The sequence below is a fragment of the Macaca nemestrina genome, chromosome 17, assembly GCF_043159975.1.
Source record: "Macaca nemestrina isolate mMacNem1 chromosome 17, mMacNem.hap1, whole genome shotgun sequence".
Taxonomy (NCBI): Eukaryota; Metazoa; Chordata; class Mammalia; order Primates; family Cercopithecidae; genus Macaca; species Macaca nemestrina.
The window spans coordinates 65,159,342-65,176,141 of record NC_092141.1 but is presented as its reverse complement, the minus strand read 5'-3'; the positions used below and the strand labels follow the sequence as shown (position 1 = coordinate 65,176,141).

At 57.1% G+C, this 16,800-nt stretch overlaps 1 protein-coding gene across 1 annotated transcript; it reads left to right on the top strand.

Moving 5' to 3' along the window:
• The first annotated feature begins 10,914 nt into the window (after window positions 1–10,914).
• On the top strand, window positions 10,915–16,066 carry LOC105472149 (keratin 17). Its single transcript, XM_011725161.3, has 8 exons — window positions 10,915–11,413; window positions 12,461–12,543; window positions 12,976–13,132; window positions 13,738–13,899; window positions 14,401–14,526; window positions 14,613–14,833; window positions 14,939–14,961; window positions 15,814–16,066. Exons 1-8 carry the CDS (start codon window positions 10,982–10,984, stop codon window positions 15,906–15,908), a joined length of 1,299 nt encoding a protein of 432 aa, XP_011723463.1. The 5' UTR covers window positions 10,915–10,981; the 3' UTR covers window positions 15,909–16,066.
• The last annotated feature ends 734 nt before the right edge of the window (window positions 16,067–16,800 follow it).

Sequence of the window (16,800 nt, the reverse complement as noted above, 5' to 3'; positions counted from 1 at the left end):
TCTGGACTGACGCTTCTCAGGTTCGGGTGAGCCGGGAGGCTGCCCTAACCCTCTGGTCTCAGACCCCTGCTCCCAGCCCCACCCCTGCTTCCTGTTTTGTTAGAGCCTGGCTGATGTCATTATCTCTCCAGATTCCCTCAAAGACTTTGGGAGACGAGATTTGGTCCCCCTTTTACAAACGAGGGAACGGAGGCTCTGGAACTGACTTCCTGAATGGCTTGGATCCAAAGCCCCCTCAGTTCAGCCGCCACGTCTATTTCCCTCAGACACAGGGATCCTTGAACCTGTGGGCTGTATCTCCCCGTGGACTGGGAAGAATCCCAAGAGAGTGGGGCTCCCACAGGTCAGACGCTAATTCTGCCGCCTCTGACTGGGAGTCTCTGCCAGGGCCACGTTGTACCTGGGGGATGATGATGTCAGCCCCCGATCTCTCCACCCTCGCCCCCGGGGCCCTGGAATGCTGGGTGGGGGGCCAGGCCAGCCTCCCGCTCCTGCGCTCCTGGCCTGTGCAGCCTTGTCCTGTGCCCGTGCTGGCTCCCAGGGCTGGATTCTCCGGACTCCACACAAGAATGAGCTCAGCCTCCTAACTGCGGCTGAGCATGGAGGGCCACCCTACCCCAGGGCTGCAGCTCCAGCACCACCTCTCCCCTTCCCTCCCCTCTCCTCTCCTCCCCTCCCCTCCCCTCCCCTCCCCTCCTCTCCTTTCCTCTCCGACAGAGTTTTGCTCTTGTCACCTGGGCTGGAGTGCAATGGCACCATCTCGGCTCACTGCAACCTCCACTTCCCAGGTTCAAGCTATTCTCCTGCCTCAGCCTCCTGAGTAGCTGGGATTACAGGTGCGTGCCACCATGCCCAGCTAATTTTTGTATTTTTAGTAGAGATAGGGTTTCACCATGTTGGCCAGTCTGGGCTCGAACTCCTGACCTCAGGTGATTCACCTGCCTTGGCCTCTCAAAGTGCTGGGATTACAGGCATGAGCCACCATGCCCCGCCACCACCTTTGTGTCTGAACAGACCACTAAGAGGCCCTGGTGCTCAGGCTGGGCTCTGGCTATGGAGGGGCCCCTGGGGAGGCTCTCAGTGTGTCCAGCCTGAGCCCCAGGCCCTGGGTGGCTGGGATGGAGGCAAAATACACTCCTGGGGTTTTGGCCTGAAATTCAAGGGCCAGAGTCGGAGCCCCACTTCAGCCTGGCTATAATGGGCTACCCCGTCTCCATCCAGACCAGACCCTTCACCTGACCCATGGACACCCTGGTTGTCACCACTACCAGCATCTGCCAGTTCTCCACCTCTGGCTCTGTCAACGGCCTGTGGACACCTGGCGGGGGTTTCTCCTGGATGTCATCTGTCAGTGTTGGGGATGCCTTTCGGGCCACCAGCCTCCTGGGAGCCAACAGCTGTGGCAACATGTCCGTCACCTCCTCCTGCTTCTTGGCAGGATTTCGGGGAGGCTACAGCGGTGGCCACACCTGCAACCTGGGTGGGGGCTTTGGCTCCAGCGTTGGCATGGCAGATGCCCTGCTGGGGGGCGGTGAAAAGGAGACCATGCAGAACCTGACTGACCACACACACATCACACACCTACACACACACACATCACACACATACACACACACACATATCACACACGTACACACACACAAACACCACACACACACCACACACATCACACACCTACACACACACAAACACGACACACACATCACACACGTACACACACACAAATACCACTCACACCACATGCATATCACACACATAACACACATACACACAAACACCACACACATCACACACACAAACACCACACACACCACACACATACCACACAGTACACACAAACACCACACACACACCACACACATCACACACATACACACAACACACACACATTACACACATACACACACAAACACCACACACACATCACACGCATACACATACACAAACACTACACACACATTACACACATACACACACACACCACATACACCACACACATACCACACAGTACACACACACAAACACCACACACACCACACACACATCACACACATACACACAAACACCACACATGCACCACACACGTACACAAACACCACACACAACACACACATACACGCACACAAACACCTCACACACTACACACATCACACACATACACAAACACTACATACACACCACACACACACACACAGAAACACCACACACACCACACACACAAAAACACCACACACCACACACATCACACACACACACACAAACATCACACACACACCACACACATACACACACAAATACCACTCACACACCACGCAGTACACACACACAAACACCACACACACACCACACAGTACACACACACAAACACCACACACACACCATACACACATCACACACACACAAACACCACACACACACACCACACACGTACACATACACAAACACCACATATGCATCACACACATACACAAACACCACACACGCACCACACATGTACACACACACAAACACCACACAGTACACACACACAAATACCACACACACACCACACACACATCACACACATACACACAAACCACACACACACCACACACGTACACACACACAAATACCACACACGCATCATACACATACACACACAAACACCACACACGTACACACACACAAACACCACACACACATCACACACACACACCACACACACCACACACATACACGCACACAAACACCACACACACCACACACACATCACACACATACACACACACCACACACACATCACACGTACACACACACAAACACCATACATACCACACACACACCACACACACCACACAGTACACACACACAAACACCACACACACACCACACACATACACAAACACCACACACACATCACACACACCACACATACATCACACACACACCACACACACCACACACACAAACACCACACACATACACCACCCACACATACCCCACACCACACATGCCACACACATTCCATATGCACCACACACATACACACTACACACACCATACACATATGTACCCACAACCACCCACATACCACACACCACACACACCACACGCACATATATACACACCACACACACAATACACGCAGATCTCACACATTCACACCACACACACCACATATACACACACACCACATGCATACCACATACCACACACACACACCACATACATATAAACATGACACACCACACACCACACACCACACACACATCACACACCACACACACCACACACACCACACACACATCACACACCACACACACCACACACACATCACACACCACACCCCCCACCCCCACACACACATACATACACACTCTCATGACCTCTGAGAACATGGCTTTGGCATTCTGTAAACATGGCCACTTTGTCTTCTGCACAAACCCTGCCCTGGAGGGTCCTACAGAGCAATGCCACCAGTGCCAGGTGAGGGGTGCAACCGATGAGTACAGTGGCCAGGGGGGCCAAGGGAGCCAGGCGGGAGTCAGGTTAGGCCTGCTCAGTTTCCTGGGTGGAGAGCCAGGCCTGGTGCTGCCTACGAGGGGCTTTGTCTGTTCCTGCCCGGGACCTCCACTAGGTGGGAATTCCTGCAATTTCCCCTTGGAAGCAGAGATACTGGCAGTGCCAGATCAGATATTGGGGTTGGTCCTGGCAGCGGGGAACCCAGGGAAACCCTGGTGAGTCAGTGCTCCTGATGTTGGGACCAGCCAGCGCCTCATCACCACCCCTTGCTGTGCCCCCAAAGCCTCCTGAGCAAGGAGATGGGGGCTGGGTGGGTCTCTGCCAGATGCAGATGGGCCCACTGAGGCAGAGGAGGGGGTGCTGGGAACAAACTGGCCCTCGGCTCAGCCTGACCCAGGGTCACTTCACAGAACTTAGGGCCTCGAGTAGGGTCTGGGAGGGGTTGCACAGGATGAGCCTGTGGGGGCTACTAGTGTGTCCTGGGGCTTCTCCCTCTGAGGCCTTGGGTGGTCAGCCCTGAGCCTCAGCAAATTCCAGATTCTACACGCACATGTGTCACCTTCACTTCTGGGTTGCTGGAGGGGCCTCACTCTTTGGTGCATGCCCATGACCTCAATTGGAACCCCTCTTGGGCATTTCCAACTATGCCAACAACAGCAGCAGTAATCACAACCAACCTTATGCTTCTTCTGGGCCCCTCCCTCCGTGTTTGCATTGAAACCACCCAGATGACCTTGTGGGAAAAGAAAGCTTTGCCCTAGGTTTGAGGTGAGGCCAGTCATAACCTCATTAATTAATTAACGAATCACTTAATTAAACTAACGAACCCTCGGGGCCAACTCTGGGCCAGGGCACTGTGCCCAGGGCTGGGGATTCCAAAGAGAAGGAAACAGACATGGCCTTGTCTCCCTGGAGCTCACAGTCCAGTGGAGGAGGAAATAACCAAAAAAGTCATAGAAATAGGTATAAATTCACAACCTGGAGAAGGAAGGAGGTATGACCCAGAAAAGAGATGCAGAAAGGGAATCCAGGAGGGCTTTCTGGAGGAGGTGGCAGCTGAACCTAGAGGTGAATTTAGTTGGGAAAGAGGGAGTGAGGCCTAGGCAGCCATGACCCCCATGGTGGCAGACAGCTGCATAAGGGTCTCTCTCCTGGCATCCGTGTTTACCCATGCCTGGGCATCCTACCCCCATCATCCTTTAACCCCCTGAGGGCCTTGGCTGTGTCCCAGAAATTCCCAGGAGGGTGCTCAGAGAAGACTACGGGCACTCTCATCACCCTCACCCTGGCTCATTTCCGAAAAGGCTGCAAGAAGGGTGTTGGAGGGTCTCCTGGAGGCTGCCAAGGGCATTTGCTCATGGAGCCCATGTCTCTCCCAGATCCCGGTGGCTGTGATCGGTCATTCCAGCTTCGTGCTGGCTGCAGGTGGATGATGCCCAGCTGGCTGCCGATGACTTCTGCACCAAGTGAGGCTGGGTCTCTGGAGCTGCCCCAGGGACTGGACAAGCTGACCCTGGCCGGAGCCAACCTGGAGATGCAGATTGAGAACCTCAAGGAGGACCTGGTCTACCTGAAGAAGAACCATGAGGAGGTGAGGTCAGCTCAGGGAACGCAGCAGAAATTCACCTGGAAGCAAGCGAGGCTGGGGCCCAGAACCTCCCTGGGCCGGGCCATGTTTTCAGTCCAGTTCCCATCTCTTATGGATGCCCAGCCCTGACCCTCAGAGGACCCTGAGTGAGGCCTGGAGGAGCCTCTCTTCCCAAATAGACTTCATTTGTCCCTTGAGGCTCAGCTCACTGAAGTTAACTAACTAATGAGTAAGTCAGTGTAAGAACACACAATGCTAATTATTATAATTAATTATAATAGTGATAGTCATGAAAACAAGGAACTTCTGCCCAGCACTGCAAATGGCTCAGAGCCATTATCTCAGCTGATACTGCAGGTGGGAGACAGATAGTCTTTCCTCCTTTTGACCCGTGAAGAAACTGAGGCTCAGAGAGGTTAAGGGATTTATCTACGGCTGCACAGGGACCCTCCTTCAGGTCTGCTGGACTCGTATCCACTCCACCTCTCTGCCCCCTCTCCTGCCTCTCCTTTCCAGAAGGCTCTAGGTCCCAGGGACTCCAAGGCTCAACCCAAGGATAGAGAGCCAAGGTTCTGCTGGGGCAGTCAGGAGGCCTTACACGCCCTGTCCTGTGGCTTCCTTCTCTGCCGAGCTCCGTGCTGCTCTGAGCTGGGGGAGCCTACTCCCCGAGAAGCGGGACACCCGGACGGGGTTTCCCCCTGGCTTTGAGGCTGGTTATACTATTGCTTTCCTCCAGCAGATTAACATTTGCTAACGGGGCCTGGCGCGGTGACACCAGTGTTGCTTTCTGCATGCCTGTGCTGTGGGGTTGGTGGTGGGGGCAAGGTCAGGGCAGGGAGTGAGGTCGCCCGTGGTCATCCTCCGCCGTGCTGGGGGGTTGTCATCTCTCGGGGCTTAGCACTTGTTGGGGATGGGTGAAGTCCAGTCCCGAGTCACGGTGTGTGTTGGGGGAGGTTGCTCATACTCATAGCCCTGTATGTTTGAGAAGTGACAGCATCCACCTCCACCTTCAGGGTGAGGAGCTGTTGGCCTATCTGTGTCTGTCTGTCTGTCTGTCTGTCTGTCATCTGTACCTGTCTCCTCGAGGTAGAGAAGGCAGGTCCCAGGGTCTTTCCTCAGGATGGCCTTGGGTGAGCTCCTGCTGTACTCTCTGCCCAGGAAATGAATGCCCTTTGAGGTCAGGTGTACGAGGATGTCAGTGTGAAGATGGACACTGTGCCTGGAGTGAACCTGAGCTGCATCCTGAATGAGATGTGTGACCAGGACAAGAAATTGGTGGAGAAGAGCTGCAAGGATGCAGAGGGCTGGTTCTTCAGCGTGGTGGGTGGCCGTGTGTAAGCAGGTGTGCACACGTGTGGGCACATGTGCTGCATGCTGGTGCAGCTGGAACACTGGCAGATCCACAGGCCGTCCCAGTTGGAAGGACTTTTGGAAACCAGTTGGACCAGCCCCTCATGTTTTAGATGTAAAATGTGAGGCTCAGAGAGGACTCATGCTCACACAGCCTTTCACTGTGGCCTGCAAAATAGATCCAGGTCTCTACAAGCCTGGTCTTGGGTTTCCACCACAGCTGTTTACAAGATGTGTGTGTTTGAATACATATACATACCCTTGGCAAGCACAGGCTAAGTGTCTCCGGTGTCCTAGGGACAGCAACAGGCACAAAAGAATAACACCCAGTGCCTGTCTTTGAGGTGCTGCAGTTCGGTAGGAGTAAGAAATGCAAATGACCGCCCAGCAGGCTGAGTTCCTCCAAGTTCCAGTGTGGGTGCAGAGGGTCTCTGTGCGCAGGTGCCTTTGGGGCCCCACAGAGGCCAGGGAAGGGCTAGGGGATGGTTCTGGGAAGTGAGGGTTCGGAGCAGCCCCTTTCCTGTGCCCCACTTCTGAAAGCCTCCTTATTCCCCTGTGGCCCACTCTGTCTTCCAGAGAGAGGGGCTGAACTGCGAGGTGGCCACCAACACAGAGGCCCTACAGAGCGGCAGGACAGAGATATGGAGCTCTACAGCTCTGTGCAGAACCTGAACTGTCCCAGCTCAGCCAGGTAGGGCCTCTGTCCCCTCCCCACCCTGTAGCTGTCACCCCAGGGTGAGCCCAGCCTTGTAGACCCCAGCTTGGAGAACCAGAGTCCCCACCCAGCCTGTCCCTTCACACTCAGTGGCTGGGTGCATTGCCACCCCACTGTGCCGGCAGCACCCACAGCCCCGTACAGTAGGGGCTCCTCTCTAGTGCTCTGCCGTGGGGAAGCGTCCCAGGTCCATCTCATCACACTACCTATCTCTTGGCCCACTGAAAGCATCGCTGGAGGGCAGCCTGGTGGAGACGGAGGTATGTTACGAGACCCAGCTGGCCCAGTTGCAGGGGCTCATCAGAAGCATGGAGTAGCAGCTATGCGAGCTCTGCTGTGACACGAGGACCACGAGCACCAGGTCCTTCTGGATGTGAAGACATGGCTGGAGCAGGAGGTTGCCACCTACCGCCGCTTGCTGGAGGTTGAGGACGCCCAGTGAGTGTGCACCTGGGTACCTGCTGGGGTGGGCTGGGGGCCCGCTTCACCCAGGGAGAAGTTGGTGTCTGAGCACCAGCGAAGTCCAGGAGGTGTGAACGTGGGAACCTGTGGGGGTTTGCAGGAGGTGAAACTGAGGATGCAGGCTGGAGTCTGACTGAGGAGCCTTGAATGCCAAGTTAAAGCGTCTGGACTAGATCACGTAGGCAATGGGGAGCCATGGAGGGATTTGGAGCAGAGGAAGGGAATGAACATCAAGATATTTTAGAACATTCACTCTGGCTGCAGAGGGAGAAATGGATCAGAGGGGTCAGGCTGGGGCCAGAGAGATGCATCGGGGGCGGGAGCAGGGAGTCTGGCCAGAGAAGTCCTGCGTGGGGGGCAGGGGAAGGAAGGTGGTACACACAGAAGAGAGGCTATAGCTCAAAACAGCAGGACTGCATGCCTGGATCTTGGGGTGAGCGTGGCTCACAGTCAGGACTCAGTAAGTGTCAGGTGAACACATGAAGGAGTGGGCATTGATGGCCCTGGGTTTCTGGTTCCGATGACTGTGTGAGTGGTGATACCATCAGCCACAGGGTGAGGAGCAAGGTGGGCGGTGGTCAGGTTTGCAGTCGGGAAGGGTGATCAGGCCTGCCGTTGAGAGTGTTCTGGAGTCTCCATGCTTAGTCACACGTTGCAGCTTTTTGCTCCCCGAAAATGGTGAAGTCCATCTATAGTCTAACCACAGTGTCTCCTGCTTTAATTGCGTTTATTTGTTGGGTCCTCTGGGATATGGAAAAGCCACTTGCTCTGCTTCTCCTTGTAAATTCCTGGTGAGTAGTCACACAGTGCTGCCAGGCCTACGCTGTGCTGTTTCTTTTTCTTCTTCCCGCTGTGCGGGGCCCCTGCCCTTTCATTCCTGGGCCTGTGCTGATTTCTGTGCATTCCCAGCTGCCATTTTTCACCAATTTGGGGGAACCTCCTCTGCCAGGGCCTGCTTCTCCCCAGCAGTGCTTGCAGGGGCCTGGGCTGGCTGGCATCCCCGGGCTGATGGGTGCTCCTCTCCCTGCAGGCTGGCCACTCAGTACTCCTTGTCCCTGGCCTCACAGCCCACCCGGGAAGGTAAGAAGCTGCCCTGTCCTGCTGTGTGGACCCCAAGGCAGGGGAGAGGCTGAGGACCCTTCTGTGTGTGAGACTGGGGGGAACACAGACTGGGGGACAGGTAGGGGGAAGAGCTCCTGCCTGATGTTCCCTGCGCCCCCCCGCCTCCATCGCCTGCAGCCACAGTGACCAGCCACCAGCTGTGCCATCGTGGTGGAAGTCCAGGTTGGAGAGGTGGCCTCCTTCTGTGAGCAGATCCAACTCTCCACCACTGAGGCCCCTTTCTGCCTGTGACAGCCCCACCTCACGGGCCACGGCACAGCCCTCAGCTCCAGCTCCAGCATGACGCTGCCATGCCCCGAGTGTCCGACTGGGCCCCGGTCCATGGCCTGTGGTCTTTCTGTATCTGCTTCCTGTAGCCCCACACTGAGGAGGCCTCCTGGGTTTGTCCAGTGCCTGCTATTAAAGCTTTGCCCCAAGTTCAATGCCTCGTGTGATCTGGTCTATTCATTGGTTTGGGGCAGTGTGGGCTGAGGGACTGGGGGAGGTGGAGAATTTACTGAGTGTTTGGGTATCGGCTTGTCACCTGCCAATCTGTGCTGCCCACTCCATCCAGGCCTGGGACTCCTGGGAAGATGAGACGGGAGGAGGCGGAAGGATTAAGGGTGGAGGGATGGGACAGCCCCTTGTATTGGGAAAAGTTTCTAAGAATCAGCCCCTGAGTCCCTGTCACCTGTGGCTGGTCCCTGGGACGGCCACACAGACTTTCCAAGGACCACGCCTGTTGGGGAGCACTCCCTGCCTCAGCCCGGGGCGCGTTCGAGAGCAGAAAGAGAGGGGCTCGGTGGGGAGGGACTTCTGAAGGAGTGGTCCAGGGCATTGATGAGTGAGAGGGGGTGGCAGCGACGCAGCCAGCCCAGGAAACCAGACCGGCTCTGCCCAGCTTGGGGTGTGTGTGTGGGGTGGGGTGGCCGCTGTGCGTGTATGCGTGGGGGGCGTCCTGTTTGCTTTGGTGGCTTGGCAGCCACTGGGCTATTGAGGAATCTCTTTCAGCTGCTGGCGGGGCTGTCTGGGCCTGTCTGGGAAGTAGAAGCCATCGACAGTCTGAAATATGACCACATTCCACCCAGCGGGCCTGGAGGGACCCTGGGACCCAGGGTCGGGTTTGGGGTGGTGGGCAGGGAAGGGTGGGGCTGTGGGGTGGGGCACATGGCACACCTGAGGAGCCACATTTTGGGGAGCCTGGAGTGGGGAGGGGGCTGGCTGGGGTCTCAGTAAAAGCCTCTTCTTGGGCAATATACTTTAGGTTTCCTGTGGGCTGAGACCTGAGATAAATGCCCCTCACCTGACCCTGAGGTCTCTTGGGGTACAAAAGGGTGAGGGGAGTGGAAGGGGGCATCCCCCTCTCAGTTGGTTTAGATCCTGTCTTAGCACTGCCCACCATTTCCCCATCCTATAGCTGAGCCCCTGTTTACCCACCCCAGCCCTGGGGTGTAAACCTGGGGAAAGGTCTACATGAGGAGACTGGGTTAGCAAGGGCTTCTCGGGATGGGGCAGGGTCAGAAGCTGACTGGATGGAACTCTAGCCCCTAGAGTGCTTTTCTGAAGGGGCCAGTGTGGACACTGCACCCCTCTGGAGCCCCAATTTCTTTATCTGCGACGTGGGTTGGTCTCCGAGGCTTGATGGCATTTCTGTGCTGTGAGGTGGGCCTGGTGGGTTTGGGCTCCGTTTCCAAGGCAGGATAGGCTCTCAGTCCCCTCTGTCTCTTCAGCACCCAGCCCCGGGCCAGCACCGTGGGTGGAGCAGTGTGGGGTGAAAGACAGCAACTTCAGGGGGGTCACCTGACACTGCAGCCCATTTCCCCACCAGACAGGGTTGAGGCGGGCCGGGCTGGGGTGGTGGCTGCCTGGGAGGGCCTGGGGACGGTGACGTCCTGCCTTCTGCTCTTCTCCGTATTAGGTCATGGGAAAGCATAGCTGGAGGGCCCGCCTGAATCACAGGTGACGGGCCTGAGACCAGAGGCACGCACACGCACACGCACGGCACCCAGCATGAGGATTTGGAGAAATGAGGCAAATTCCTGATGATGGGCGGGGAGGGGGCCCCCAGCCACCTGGAAGCTGGCAGGTGGCCAGTGGTGATGAAAGCCCAGGGGAATGGAAACAGAGGAGCAAGCCTGTTGTAATCGCTACGCCCACTTGGTGGCCTATAAAGGAAGCGGGCAAACCCCGGCAGCCCTACACACCTTGGGGCCCCTCTCCTCTCCAGCCCTTCTCCTGTGTGCCTGCCTCCTGCCGCTGCCACCATGACCACCACCATCCGCCAGTTCACCTCCTCCAGCTCCATCAAGGGCTCCTCCGGCCTGGGGGGCGGCTCATCCCGCACCTCCTGTCGGCTGTCTGGCGGCCTGGGTGCCGGCTCCTGCAGGCTGGGATCTGCTGGAGGCCTGGGCAGCGCCCTCGGAGGTAGCAGCTACTCCAGCTGCTACAGCTTTGGTTCTGGCGGTGGCTATGGCAGCAGCTTTGGGGGCGTTGATGGGCTGCTGGCCGGAGGTGAGAAGGCCACCATGCAGAACCTCAATGACCGCCTGGCCTCCTACCTGGACAAGGTGCGCGCCCTGGAGGAGGCCAACACTGAACTGGAGGTGAAGATCCGTGATTGGTACCAGAGGCAGGCCCCGGGGCCCGCCCGTGACTACAGCCAGTACCACAGGACGATCGAGGAGCTGCAGAACAAGGTAAGGCCTGCCGGTGGGAGGGGTCTCCGGGGGGCATGACTTCTTCCCCCCAATTCCTGCCCTGGCCAAAGGCCTGGAGTCCAGCCACAGGGCCTCAGGGAGCCAAGGGTGGTTTGACTGTGGCTTAGCTTCTGGGAACCTGCCTTGGGGCCCCTGTGTGGCCCACATCCCCCTTTTCTGAGGGCAGCAGGCTGAGTCACGAACAAACAGGCCTCGTGGAGCCCCTTGGAGCCTCAGTTTCTCCCTCGTGGAGCTCCTCTACCTGGAGAGGTTGTAGGATGAGGCAGGAGGATGCAGAGGGAGGGCTGGGCCCCTGGGCCGCTGGATGCGTGGTGTCTTGCTCCTTTGGAGCAGGGGTCAGCAGGAGGGGGTTTTGGGTGATGTGGAGTGGGGGTGTCTGAGTGAGCTCCTGATAGCACCTGCTGCGGGGGGAGGTCCCTGTGGGGCGGGACCTCAGGGTGGGGAAGGCCTCTGATGTGCCTTATTTGGGGACTTTTCTGGCTTCTTCTTTCCTCCTGCTGTCCCTTAAGACGGGCTCAGCAAACCCCAGGGGGCGGGGCTGCTGGCTGGAGCCCAGGATTAGGGATTAGGAGGGATCCTGACTTCTGATCTGGAACCACTCTTTGGTGAGGGCTCCTTTAGCCTCCTTTTGGGAAGCCTGTCAGGGGCACCCTCTAGCTGGCTGTGAAACGAGGGGATTGCCCACATCCCCTCCCTTGTTCTAGAATTCTGGGACAGCTTCTGCCTGGGGACGTTTTCCCATTCTTTTCTGGTTGCCTCATACTCCCAGCCAGCTGTTTCTTCTCCTTTAAGGCTGAACTGGCATGGGGGTCTGGTGGGGGAGGCAGGTACTGAGTAGCGGGGGAAGAAAAGGCACCTTTCAGCCCTTCAGACTCCTGCTTGCCCCTCCTCTGCCAATAATACAGCACAGGGCAAGGAAGGGACTGCGAGGGAAGAGAGGCCCCCAGGCAGGAAGATATGCTCAGAATGCTGGTGTGGGCTCAGCCACCCCCATCCAATGACCTGACTACTCTCCCATCTCCTCAGATCCTCACAGCCACCGTGGACAATGCCAACATTCTGTTGCAGATCGACAATGCCCGTCTGGCTGCTGATGACTTCCGCACCAAGTGAGTCCTGGCCAGTGGGCTTGGGCAGCCCGGGCCAGCTCAGGGAGGATCTCGGGGTATCCCTCCTGACCCCAGGACTCCTCAGTTGCTTGTGGCAAGGCCCAGGAGCTCAGGGTGGGGCAGTGCTAGGAGCCCCACTCCTTAGTCCAGGATGCAGGGAAGGCAGCCAGTTCTGAAGGTTGCTGGGCTTAGGCAGGGAATAGAAGAGAGGGAGGGGAGGTGGGAGGCGTAGAGAAGTAAGGAAGCTGGTGGGCGTGGGATCTGGCCCTGTGATGGTCCCCGGGCCCCAGGACTGGAATTTGTTTCCACTCGACCTTCTCATCAGCCCTTCCAACCCCTTAGAGTCCTAGCAAAATGAAGGCAGGTGAGCAGCCAGGACCTGGACCTGCAGGTCCAAGCAGCCTGGGCTGAAGTCTGTGATTCCCACGGCAGGTTTGAGACAGAGCAGGCCCTGCGCCTGAGCGTGGAGGCCGACATCAATGGCCTGCGCAGGGTGCTGGATGAGCTGACCCTGGCCAGAGCCGACCTGGAGATGCAGATTGAGAACCTCAAGGAGGAGCTGGCCTACCTGAAGAAGAACCACGAGGAGGTGAGGTGGCTGGGGCAGAAGGTCAAAGAGGCTGAGGAGTGGGTGGCAGAGCCCTGGGGCTGGGCCATGGCTGAGGCCGTGGGAGAGAGCAGAGCAGGCGCATGGGATTAGTCACCTTAGAGGGCTTCCCTGTCTGCAGAGCCCTGATCCTTGGGGTCCAGCGTGCAGGGTAGACTCCTCTTTGTACTACACGGCTTCTCTGTACCCAGGGAACCTCCTAGGGGCCCTCAGAGGCTCCCTCTACCTGCCCTGGCCTACCTCACGAGGGCAGGGGATAAGTAAGGAAGTCTCCTTCTTGTTCCATTTCAAACTCTCAAAGCTGAACATCTACAGAGAAGCTTGGAAATTAGAGTGGAAATTTTTGGGGCCTAGGTCTAATAATTAGATTTTAGTTTGGAGAGCCCTTGGTCTAATGGGGGAGATAGAGTCTGATGGTGGAGATAATACTGAGCAGATGAATAAAAATCAGTTAGAGGGTCAGATAGAGCAGAGGGAGAACAAAGGAAGGGTCCTTGTGGGGAGTGGGGTCCCCTTGTGGGGAAGGCTTGGGAGTGAGAGGTCAGGATGGGTGCAGATGTGCACACCCACATCCCGTTTTTCCATAGGAGATGAATGCCCTGCGAGGCCAGGTGGGCGGTGAGATCAATGTGGAGATGGACGCTGCCCCAGGTGTGGACCTGAGCCGCATCCTGAACGAGATGCGTGACCAGTATGAGAAGATGGCAGAGAAGAACCGCAAGGATGCCGAGGATTGGTTCTTCAGCAAGGTGGGGGCTGCTGCAGGCCAGAGGTCTCTCTTAGGGGCTGGGGCTCGGGGGCCTTAGCACTGACAGTAAGCCACGGCCAGGTGTCTTGGAGGTGCCCCCTCCTCAGTAAGCTGCATGGATCACAGGATCACCCGCTGCATCAATGGACCTGGAGCTGAGCTCAAGCTGGGATCTGGGGGGTGGCGGGGAGATAGGGAGCCCCCACAGAATAAAGGCAGAGGGTAAAGACCCTGGGAGTCCCCACCTTTCCCTCAAGAAGTCAGGAACTAGCACCAAGAGCTAGGCTACATGTTCTGGCTGGTTCTCAAGTTTCCGGTTTGTGCCTCCCACACGCAGGGATTAACCATAAAATGTTAACATTTCAAATGGCATGTTTCTGGGCTTTGGGATGTGGGAAGCTGGTGAGAAGGCACCACTCTCTCCACAGTTAGATTTAGGAGGAGGCCTGACTCGGGAGAGGGATCTAGGCTCACACTGCCCTGTCCTGTGTCCCGTCTGCAGACAGAGGAGCTGAACCGCGAGGTGGCCACCAACAGCGAGCTAGTGCAGAGCGGCAAGAGCGAGATCTCAGAGCTCCGGCGCACCATGCAGGCCTTGGAGATCGAGCTGCAGTCCCAGCTCAGCATGGTAGGAACAGTCCTGTGCATGGGGGTGGGCCCAGAAGAGGGCACTGGCCACCCTCACTGACCCCTGGTCTTCCTGCCCTCCTGCAGAAAGCATCCCTGGAGGGCAGCCTGGCGGAGACAGAGAACCGCTACTGCGTGCAGCTGTCCCAGATCCAGGGACTCATCGGCAGCGTGGAGGAGCAGCTGGCCCAGCTTCGCTGCGAGATGGAGCAGCAGAACCAGGAGTACAAGATCCTGCTGGACGTGAAGACGCGGCTGGAGCAGGAGATCGCCACCTACCGCCGCCTGCTGGAGGGCGAGGACGCCCAGTGAGTGGGGGCGCCTGGGGTCAGGGCTGGGGGCCTCTTGGCAGGGGTGGGGCTCTCAGACCCACATCTAATTTCCTCTTTTTTTTTTTTTTTTTTTAATTTCAGCCTGACTCAGTACAAGAAAGAACGTAAGCATCTTGGTGGCTGAGACCCTGGGGACTGGGTGCATGGGACAGGCAGCCCACCTGCACATTGCCGGGGCAGGGTCCCCAGGAGCTCCAGGAGTTGATGGCTGTCCCTCAGCAGGGGTGGGAGAAGTGATCCATTAGCACTGAGGATTGATACTCAGGAAAAGATCAAACGAGAGAGACACTGTCTGGTCTGATGGGGGTGGAGTAGGAAACTGGTCCTTACCTTGGAGATCCTAGTCTGATGGAGGAGACAGGTCCCAGCTCTGGAGATTGTCATCTGGTGGGAAGACAGGAACATGGTCTCATGATCTTTGCTCTTGACAACTTTCGGATGAGCAAAAGCAGTCCTATCTCTGGGGACTCTGGCCTGATGGGAGATAGGGACATGGTCCTTGTCCTCCAAATTCCAGTCTGAGGGAGAAGATATGATCCTAGCCCCAGGGTTCCTAGTCTAATGGAGGAGATAGGGGCCTGGCTTTTGTCTTGGCGATCCCAGTCTGATGGGGGAGATAGGAGCAAATCTATGTCCTGGAGACTGCAGAGAAATAGAGATGGATTGCATGGAGTCTACATGGCTCCTCCCTGGCAGGACACACTGGGTCAGAATCAAATAACCCATCTGGGGAGGCAAGACTCACACAGGGCCACCAGCAGAGGGATGGGATGGAAGGGAGGCGGTGGCAGGGACAGAAGGGATGTGTGTGTAGTGTGACCTCGAAGTGCCAGTGGAGGCACTCACAGCACCTGGGGGAGGATGAGGGAGAGAGCCGGCTCCTGTCCATGAGGGCTATTGGGCTAGCGAGGGTCTCCTGGTCCCTACCCACTTTCAAGCGCCTTCTTCTCCTGCAGCGGTGACCACCCGTCAGGTGCGTACCATTGTGGAAGAGGTCCAGGATGGCAAGGTCATCTCCTCCCGCGAGCAGGTCCACCAGACCACCCGCTGAGGACTCAGCTCCCCCTGGCCAGCCCCCCAGGAGGCAGGGAGGCAGCCGCCCCATCTGCCCCGAAGTCTCCGGCCTCTCCAGCCTCAGCCCCCTGCTTCAGTCCCTTCCCCATGCTTCTCTGCCTGATGACAATAAAGCTTGTTGACTCAGCTATGAAATGTATTCTTGTTCTGGCCCCTGAAGTGGGCACTAGGGACAAAAGGATGAAATGGGAAGGAGTGAGGGTGAAGGGAGATGGTGCTTAGATACCCACTGTTGTTGACAGGCAGGTCAGGGGTCAGCTTGGACCAGCATAAAGAGTAAGTCTGGGGAGAGTTTGGAGGGGGTGCTCGCATCTCCCAAGGGCTGAAGATTTTCAGGGGGTGGTCCAGGCTGCGCTAGACCCAGGGTGGAGTCGGTGTATCAGGTGTGGTCCTAGGTGGCCTCTGCTTGCCCTGTGAGTAGCTCTGTGACCTCCGGAAGTTAGGCAGTCACTTCTCCTCACTGAGTCTTGCTTTCTCATCCATAAATGGATGGGAAGATCTCAGGTATGGGAGTCTGAATCCTCAGAGATGACTCACTCAATCAGTTTGCTCCTCCCGGTCCTGCGGGCTGTGCCCTCCCCCTAGATGGGGCAGGAGGTGGGCAAGGGCTGGGATAAGCACAAAGGGAGGGTGGGTGGGGAAGGCAGCCTGGGTGGTTGGGTCCCAGACTCATGTGTGAGTTTCAGGAAATCCCCAAGAGGGGCTCCCATTGCCTCTGCCCTGGGAATGTGAGCGGGAGGCGGGTGTTTGCAGGGAAGGCTGCGGACCCCCGGCAGGTGTGGGAGAAAGGATGGGGCCTCTCTCAGGAATGTTTCCTCACGTAGTCAGCTGTTGCTCAGGATGGGGACGGGGCAGAGCGGGGGGCACTG

What these genes read in the sequence shown, in the direction of transcription:
- LOC105472149 (XM_011725161.3), top strand. Translation starts at nt 10,982, where the DNA reads ATGACCACCACCATCCGCCAGTTCACCTCCTCCAGCTCCATCAAGGGC. An exon ending in AGGATTGGTTCTTCAGCAAG is followed by an intron (nt 13,900 to 14,400) that starts GTGGGGGCTGCT and finishes TCCCGTCTGCAG; the next exon opens with ACAGAGGAGCTGAACCGCGA. An exon ending in CTGGAGGGCGAGGACGCCCA is followed by an intron (nt 14,834 to 14,938) that starts GTGAGTGGGGGC and finishes TTTTAATTTCAG; the next exon opens with CCTGACTCAGTACAAGAAAG.